Raw genomic sequence first — 9,101 nt, 5'->3', positions numbered from 1 at the left:
AACAAAGGGACAGGCCAATAATACTAGAACCATCGTGGTTTATTGACTTGTAGGCCTGCCCTCCCAGCAATAGCACCTCCTGCTGGTTTGTTTTTCACTGTATGTGACATAAGATCAAATGCAATTATGAGATTGAACCAAAAGGTCTAATTCTTTAAAATCAGGCCCCCTGTTCTGTACCTTTCACAAATGAATGGCAGTTTGGAATAAGCTACACCACCACACCCATGACAGGTAGTAAATGGCACTGCACAGTTAACACAGCTGTACTGCATACCACATCTTACAGGGAATGGTAACATACAAGGGATTTGCGTTTAACACCAGGTGGAGGTCCAAAGGGCACAGACAGGACACGGAGAACTGTTTGCAGGACAAATGAAGCAGAGTGCACCATATTCATTTCTGAAATGGAGGTACAGCCTGCAGCAACTGCAGGTGTCAGCACAGGAGCCTGGAGACTACAGCTATCTTGAGCCAAATCTCTTCCTCTTGGCTAAAGATGAAGCATTCATGCTGGGTCTCTATGTGCTACAGCTCCATGTGAAAGACCGGGCAGCTACAAACTGTATTGTGGAATTGCATGGGTCACACAATTGGACCAGCGATGCAGAGTGTGCGTGCGTGCGTGCGTGCGTGCGTACACACACACACACACACACACACACTCTCTCTCTCTCTACCTGTCAGGGATGGTTTAGATAATACTTAGTCCTGCCATGAGTGCAGGGGACTGGACTAGATGACCTCTGAAGGTCCATTCCAGTCCTATGATTCTATAGTTTGGGCCAAGTTGAGGCTAGGACGGGTGGCCCAAGCACACACTTCCACTCCAGATGCTGTTTGGCTTTTCTATCTTTGGGATACTTTGATGCTTTCCTTTCCTTTCTTAAAGCAGAGCAGAGAAAAAGATAACAGAAATTAGGGGAAAAAAATAACTAACATACAATGTAAAGATACAATTTCAAGCTCCTTTGCTAATAATACTGGTTGAAAATATAGGGGGATTTGAGGAGGGGGGATAGATGAGAGCATGGCACAAGAGTCACTTGTTTTATAAATGTAACAGAAATCATGCATTACATGCCAATGATGAAAGAATTAAGTCTTTATCCACCAAGGGGAGGACAACAGACTTTCTGACAAACTCAAAACTACTGAATGCTAGTAAGTACCGAAATCCCACTGAAATCAGATATTGCCAGAGTTAATGTAGAACATTAAACCGCTTATAAGGGGAAACTTGTGCTTAGCAGAGGGTAAATTCAATGCTGGAAGCCATAACGTTTCCCTGGATACAATACAGTATTTGGTAGGGGGAGAATTTGTATCCCAAAAAGCTGAGAGTTAAGAACAGTGGCACAACTCGCAGTAGGAGGATTCTTGTCAGACCTTTTTGTCTGCTACAGGGCACATTGCATCCTTCCTTCTCTGTGGAGACTGTACAAATTCCAAACCGTTCATAAGACACCGTTCAATGAAAACCAAATGAATTGCACCAATGGGAAGAAAAAGAGAAAAATCATGCAGCATCCCTAATATGTAACAGGGGAGTCATTATAGACAACACTTGTGTGCAGTCCAGTCTGAATACACTGTTAGAATCTCCCGTAGTGCAGAATCCATTGGCATTTTGAACCGTCTGCAAAGAGCAGATTCGCAAAATTAAAAACAAGGGGCTCCTTCTGATTAGTTAATTTTAAAAAGTTTTTGGAAACTTTCAAAATGTGCCTTTGAAAGAATCACATTCATTCCCCCTGGAACCGAAAATGGGAATCCACTCCCGCTTATCACTGCCATAATCATGTTTTGTCTTCAGAGAGGCTTCCATTTTTCCTTCCTATTCCTCTTCCTCCTCCTCTTCCTCTTCTTCTTCATCATCATCCTCATCATGGCAATGTGTGATTTCCTGAGGAGTCTGGGGGAAGAGGTTAGGTGGTTTAATCTCACTGACTGACCGGGTCAGTTGATGCCGTTTGTAGTCGGAATCTTTGAAATCCACTGAGGTGCGGTTGCGTGTAGCCAGAGGTGACTCCTTTTCATTAATGTCAACATGAATGTGCTCCACCGTCGATTCATGTGGCATCTATACAAAAATGAGAGGGAGGATTGGACCCGTCTTAACTGTCCCAGGAGAAATGCTGTGATCAGCCATGCAGATGCTCTCATTATTTCTCCAATATATGCAGATACTAATGAAAAACAAGCATCTGAAGTTTGTTAAATATGCTGTACTGATATGTAACCCTTGTGATTGTGACCAGAAAGGCAGGACCCACCATGCTGTGCTTGTCGCATTACAGAACTAATACTAAAATGCAGGCATGCATGAGGGCTTTGGGCTGAAACTGATCCTAGAGAAATAGTTTCCACTACTCTTTGAAGCACATAGCTCCTTACAGAAGATCAGTGACTTTTCATGCTATCCATTCAGAACAAATTGGCCTGTTATCATCTGAAGCGTCCTGAGATAGCACAAGCCTGTGACATTGACATTAATATTAACATCAACATCAGTACTGAGGGCCAATAATTAGCCCCATTACAGCTTATGGGACTTCCCCATAGGAAAGCCAGTGTGGATGACAGCAAAACTGGTAACTAGATCCAGTGTTATCCCTCTGTATGGTCTTCTCGCATCACTGCATGCATCCCCAACTCTATGCTGTTCTAGATGTGATTCTGAGGATGAGCCCCATGTCCTTTATTCTAAGCACCAGTATTTTTCTTTTATAATTCCTCCTATCCCCACTGAGCAGCCGTCATTACTGTCTCTAGCTGGGAAGGTGGACAGCTTCTGGGGTGGCCAATGTCATCCTAGCAAGCAGGAGTCCATCACCCTCCACTAAAGAGCTCAGACACTCCATAACGAGCTTAAGCGCCTCCTAGCCATAATATGAGAATGTGAGTTTCCTATCTCTTCTGCACTACAGTAATGATATCCCCAAGTCCTTAATAGTGTTTATCTGGTTCTGCCAACACCACTCACTAGACAGTTCTAATGGCATTTGCCTGTCAGGACCGCTGCTGGTTTCTCAGTGGGTTACAACTCACCAGTACGTGGGCGGCTCTGAAGAGGTAGCTGAACGGATAGTACAGGAGGTTGATGAAAGATGCTGCATAGAGATCTGCATAACGCATCACCTGGCTGGCAAAGAGGGTCTGTCGTGAGCCGCTACGGAACAGGCTTCCCATCATCCCGTAGCACATGTCCATGTCGTGAGTCACTTTCTACAAGCAAAAGGCAGATTAAATGCTCTGGCCGGACAGAGAGCAACGCAAACTCAAACAGAGAGACTGGGAAAAGATTGTCACGTAACTGGGACGTTCTGAGTTCCTGGGCTGCTCAGATTCTGCAGGGGTTCAGAATAGAGAGGCACTGAACAGGCTGTGTGTGTTCTAATAGCGAGACCCCACAGAGTCCATATTCACATCTAATGGGGGGGAAGCTGTACTGGAATCAATGACATTTCATCATAGCTGCAGCCATGCTACCAGGCTGTGGGGTCATCTGAACAGGGTTTGCCTGATCAGTAGATGGGAAACTTCCAGGGGACACCAAGAATGCTGCAGGAAGCGGTGGCCCATCTGAGTCAATATGGAATCAATGCCCCAGAATGGTACCAAGGGGCACTATGCTTCTGCAAGTGCCACCTTTAGATCAGGCATCAAACCAAGGTCTTGACCATTGCATTCTTCCCAACAGTGCACGTGCTACCCCAATGTCCTGGCCAAATTCCAACTGGGGTAATAGCCTTCTGTCTACCTAAAGCTCCTTTTTAATTTCAGTTGAGTGTGATATACTTTACTTCTGTGCTTAAGAAAGCTATTGTGTAATGCTGCTGTAAGGTATGCATGCTGTAAGCTGCTGCATTTTAGTGCTGAGGGAAGTGATCCCAGTATACGGTTGTGTATCAGACTGTAAAGCACTTCGGGATCCTTCAGTGTGAAAAGGTGTTTTTATAATTGATACCTTAATACGTCTCTGGATGGAACTGATGTCAGGCCGTTCGTTGCTGCTACTGTCCAAATGCCTGGTTATAGAAGAAAAATTACACAACATTGTTTGAAAACGTTTAGGAAACTAGGAGGCTTAGGGGTGGGGTATTTTTTGGTTAGGAAGAAATAGAGGAAAGAAGGCTAGCTTTGTGGGTAGAACCCAGGATTATTAAGAGCCAGGACTCCTGAGATCAACTCCTGATTGTAACACAGACTCATTGTGTGACCTTGAGCAAGTCATAACCATTACATGCCTCAGTTTCCCCATGTGTAAAAAGGGGATACTGCTTACTTAACTTACAGGGGACTCGTTGGGATTCATTATCTAATATTTGCAAAAGTGCATTAAGATCCTCAAATGGCAGCTGCTATGTGGTGGAGGGAAATTATTATTATTATTATTATATGAACGTTGGAATACTCACTTGTACAGCTCCGCCAAGAAAATGTCCAGACTCTGCAGCTCTTCAAAAAGGGCTGAATAATTCCAGAAGAGAGAAGAAAGAGGGTTAGAGTGCTAAAACTGAAGAAGTGCCAAAAGCAAAAGCATCACATTTCCAGCTCTTCTCACAGGAGGCGGCTGTGGCCAGGAATGGAAAATAAAGCAGAGTGCGCAGCTGCTAGGGCTGACGTGCCGAGAAACAGGTGTCTAATCTAGATGGTTCAGATAAAGAGTTGAATGCACACTGTGCAGGCCTGGCAGGGATCAGGACTTGTTTTCTGGGACTGATCCCTCTTGCTTTAGGGCCCACACCTCCATAAGTTCTTTGACATCAATGGGGCAATTTGGTGAGTACGGTGGCAGGACTGGGCCATTAAAGTGGTTCTACACTGAAGGCAGTTCTGTCCTGTGTTGTGATTCCTGCCACTGTCTGCAGCTGAATGGAACGAAGCTGGGTCTCAAATAAATGAAGTGAAAAATAGAAAAAACAAACAAACAAGCTAAATGAAATGAAAACCGGAATGCTGTGAAGGCTGACAGCAGAGGGAGGTGACCCCACTAGTCCAATACTGCAACTAATGCCATGCTAATTCCTCTATAATACTGGTGAGCTGCTGTGTTCCAGCCATGGGAGAATGGGATCTTTGGCTTATCCTAGGGATTAAACATGGGAGCTACTTTCACCTCAGACATCCCCCTGCTCTGACCTCACACCTCCCCTATCACCTGCCTTCCCTGTCCTCATCTGCCCTGCAACTTTACATCATGAATAAGTAAGTCTCTAAGCTTGTTAGAGCACTGCTGTTCCGCTATTACTCTGCAGTGACACAATTAAACCCAACAAATGAGATCCTCATTGCTACTGCCCTACAAGCAGCTCACCAGCAAAGGGGCTAGCCTAGTGACAGGGGAGATCTGTTAGTGCTCGAGGCTCAGGATGGGATTCAGGCATCACTTTGACACAGATGCCAATGGAGGAAGAGAAGTGCATGAGGAGGTGAGCTGCAGAAAGCAGCCCTCACTCTTAATTAACTGGAACTCCCTCCAGAGAGGGACTGCGTCAGTGGATCAGACACCATGATAAGAAGAACATAATCAGCTAACATACTTTTTAATGAATAACAAGCCATCTTCTAACAGGGCTTTTGAGAAGTGACTGTTTGATGGAGGGACGTACTGATCCAGTCAGTGAAAGAGGTGTGGCTTATTAGGAAAAAATTACATGGGTTTGGAACACTTTACCCCATCAGATCGCAGCTTCTATCTATGCCACGTACAGCTTATTTTAATACACAATGCAGCTGGAAATCACTGTGTCCAAATGCAAAAGGCCTAGATCCAGCCTCGCTAAGAGATGACAGTGTTATCAACAGCCAGGACTGTGGTCTGAAAGGCTGAGCAAGTATTCCAATCCTTTCCCTCGGGTAACAGGACTGCATCAGCCCCTAACACAGATGCCAAAAGCAAGGGGAAGATCTCAGGAAAAAAAATAAACAAAAGCAGATGCACACTGTCATAGAGCCCCTCCAAACCCTGCCCCAGCTTTTCCCCTTGACAACATACAAACAATACAATCTTGAGAAAATAGCGCTAAAATCTCCCCCCAGTTACAATAGACCAGCCACAGTGAGGTCAATGTTGCTGCACCAGTGAAGTGACAGCAAAGTGGTTGCCTAGTTTCGTACAGCTTTTGTCAGTCCAGACATGCAGCTCCTGGGCTAGTTCGGGAATCACCAGGAAGGTCCTCCAACCCTGACGTTTCTTGGACTTTAGGATGTCTCCAAAGATGTGGTCTCCAATGTACAAAATGTCTTTGCCCTTAGCCCCCAGCAGGTCACAGATTGTATCTGAGGAACCTGTGAGGGAATGAAAACAGGGTGGGTCAGCAATTGTGATCGGAAGGGAAAGATTTCTCACATTTCAGATGCTCACAACTCAGGCACATGCCTGTCACTGCGGTGCAAAAACAAGAGTCCAGTAATTGCAGCTACTCACAGAGCTTACACTGACAGCCAAGACCCAGGGAGCTGTGGGTACAGACACAGCAAGTTGGCTCTCTCTTCCCAGAAACCATCTTTGCCAAGTGTATTGTCTCTGCTGGGCCAGAAAGCAGCATTCTTCAGGGGTCTCCCCAAAGCCCCGGTCTGCTCCATATTAGCACATCACAACAGTAGCCAAGCACTTGCAGCTATCTGCACGACAGGAATGCCTGAACCAAGTGCTCAGTGCTGTGGGCAGTAAGTGGGGTGAAGTGCGGGCTCTCATCTTCCCCTGAAGTGAATGAGCCAGATCCTTTTCATGTGTCGGAAGAGCTGTGTAAGCTATCACCCTCATTCCCATTGCCCATCCTTTGAAGCAACATGCGAACGGGGGCAGAGGATTTGGGGTGCACCTGGCAAGTGGCTGACCCTGGCATTGCAGTATGAAAACAGCTGAGAACCCCTGGCCAAGTCCCAAGTGTGCTAAACCAGCCACAGCTCTCCCATGCCCTTTAAAATCCTTGCACAATACTGGATGATGAGCAGGTCCTCCAGGTTACACTGAAGGACTTGCCTATCAGAAACACTGCCACCGATTAACCTGACAACCCCCGACTATGCCAGTAGGGTGAGAAGCTAAATCTCTGTTTAGGCTCATTATACAATACACATGAGATTGCTCTCGCTTTACCGCCAGAATAGACGATGCCATGCTGCAGAGGCCCTGTGTAGGTACCAATCTTCAACTTGCCAGTAACCTGTACAGAAGAGGAAAGAAATAACTTTAGTGACAGGCAACTGGTGTAGTGGATCTTTTCTGTCCAGTTTTTCCTAATTCTTCCTTCTCTTGGACCCCTGCCTCTCCCTGGGAGACTGGAGGCAGCTTTCACTCACATGGAGGGGTTTTATGTTTCACTCTTCTCAATATACACTTTGTTGTATTCTAATTTAGCCAGGAAGGACTAAGTTCTGCCCGTGACACACACAACTCTGATAGCAATGAGCTGACCGGGTGTAACGAAAAGCGAACTCCAGCCCAATGCCTTCCATGAATTTCAATGCAGAGTCCAATCTAGAAAAGTTCCAGTTCCTGTTCCAAGCTGCCTAAAGAAACCATGTGGGTAAGTGTGCAGTACTTACAGTGTCCACTTGACGCAATACTGTGCCTTCTCCAAAAAAGAGGGGTTTTCGTGCATCCACGAGGATTAGATCAAAGTAGGACTGCCAGGGTTGATGAGAGCTTCCAGGCTAGGAAAGGAAGAAACAAGAACCATAAAAGCATCAGCTGCCTTCAGCCGCTTCTTCTCAAATCACTTATACATTTTATGATACAAGCTCCTATATTTATTGCCCCTTTCATCCCGAAGGATCCCAGAACACTTTCATAAACTATATATCGAGGAATCACTTCACACACTGCAGAAATGCAGCCACCTCTGGGTCCAACATGACAGCAATTTAACATCATCAAGAAACACTACAGTTTAGAGGAGAAAGCAAAAAATACTGCATCCAAGAGAAATTCCACTGCAGAGGAATTTAGGAAAGCAGATTATAAATAAACCACAGTGGAATCTGACTGGGGCTGATACTGATAATCCTGCAAGAAGTGCAATGGAATAGTTCCTGAAAAGGAATCTATCTTTTTTTTGGGGGGGGTCAAATGGGTAAATCCAATAGGATAGTGCCCTTAGCACCATTCTGTGGTAATGGTTCAGAAGGGAGAGTACTGAATTACCAGCACCACTTCCTGAAGCATTTTATTTTCCTTGGAGGTTTCCATCCAGTACTGACTAAGTCCAGCCTGGTTTGGGAGACTGACGACATAGGCTGAGATGGAATGACTGCATTGAACATGTAAGATAATAGATCAGCTGTTGCAGTGAAGGATACTGTAAATTACATAGCTGCCAGTTTGCATATAAAGGTGACATCCTGCATAGATCCATGCTCACTGGATTATTCTGAGGAAGAGCTCTGTGAAGCTCAAAAGCTTGTCTCTTCCACCAACCAAAGCTGGTCCAATAAAAGACATTATCTCACTCACATTGTCTCTCATATCCTAGGACCCACACAACTACAACCACACTGCAAACAACACTGGATTCTTGTGAAGTCAGCAGCTGGCTTTGTGAGCATTCTCAAAGATGGTAGGAAACAGCCTGGACTCCTACCCACATGTAACCGCTCTGTACCAAAGCCACGCATCAGAGGCACAAGCACCCGTCAGCATTTATCTATGCTGCACACCTTTCTCTGAAGTTTGCTGAAATCAGCCGGGAGGGTGGGAGGTAGGCAGGGGTTGCCGACAGTCCCTAGCTGGTATTCTCAAGGATGGGAAGTATTTTTAGTGAGTGAAGGGTGCCCGTTATGAAAATAACCCCTGCTTGAATTTATCGACCTTCACAGCACGATGCAAAGGCACATATTTTGAGTCAAAAGATTTTTCTGACTATAGATCGTCACTGAGGAGGTGGCAGCAGTTCAGAGATGGGGCAGTTTGTTTCATTTACTGTGGGGAGTTTAATTTAGCAAATGGTTTTCAGTTGTGACATGTGCCCAGGTGCAGTGTTGACAGGCACTTGAAAATAATTAAGTAACTCCATGAAACAGGAGCTGAGCCACGCATTGTGTGATTGACAAAGTAATCAATTAAGCTGAATGTACTAAGCAGACAAAGG

At 45.3% G+C, this 9,101-nt stretch overlaps 1 protein-coding gene across 4 annotated transcripts in view; it reads right to left on the bottom strand.

The window, feature by feature from the left end:
* Positions 1-683: 683 nt before the first annotated feature.
* NT5C2 (5'-nucleotidase, cytosolic II) overlaps positions 684-9,101 on the bottom strand; it is a 93,888-nt gene continuing 85,470 nt past the window's right edge. For all 4 annotated transcript variants that reach the window (XM_045024792.1, XM_045024791.1, XM_045024793.1 and 1 more), the window contains 7 exons: positions 7,561-7,668; positions 7,112-7,178; positions 6,127-6,297; positions 4,425-4,476; positions 3,974-4,034; positions 3,055-3,231; positions 684-2,086 (listed from right to left, as the gene is read on the bottom strand). In XM_045024792.1, the coding sequence (XP_044880727.1) occupies positions 1,841-2,086; positions 3,055-3,231; positions 3,974-4,034; positions 4,425-4,476; positions 6,127-6,297; positions 7,112-7,178; positions 7,561-7,668 (882 nt within the window). In that variant the 3' untranslated portion in view covers positions 684-1,840. The remainder of the gene's footprint in view (positions 2,087-3,054; positions 3,232-3,973; positions 4,035-4,424; positions 4,477-6,126; positions 6,298-7,111; positions 7,179-7,560; positions 7,669-9,101) is intronic.

This window comes from Mauremys mutica, chromosome 7 (assembly GCF_020497125.1).
Source record: "Mauremys mutica isolate MM-2020 ecotype Southern chromosome 7, ASM2049712v1, whole genome shotgun sequence".
In the NCBI taxonomy this organism is placed as follows: domain Eukaryota; kingdom Metazoa; phylum Chordata; order Testudines; family Geoemydidae; genus Mauremys; species Mauremys mutica.
The sequence above is the reverse complement of the archived record's forward strand: the minus strand, read 5'-3'. Positions and strand labels throughout refer to the sequence as shown.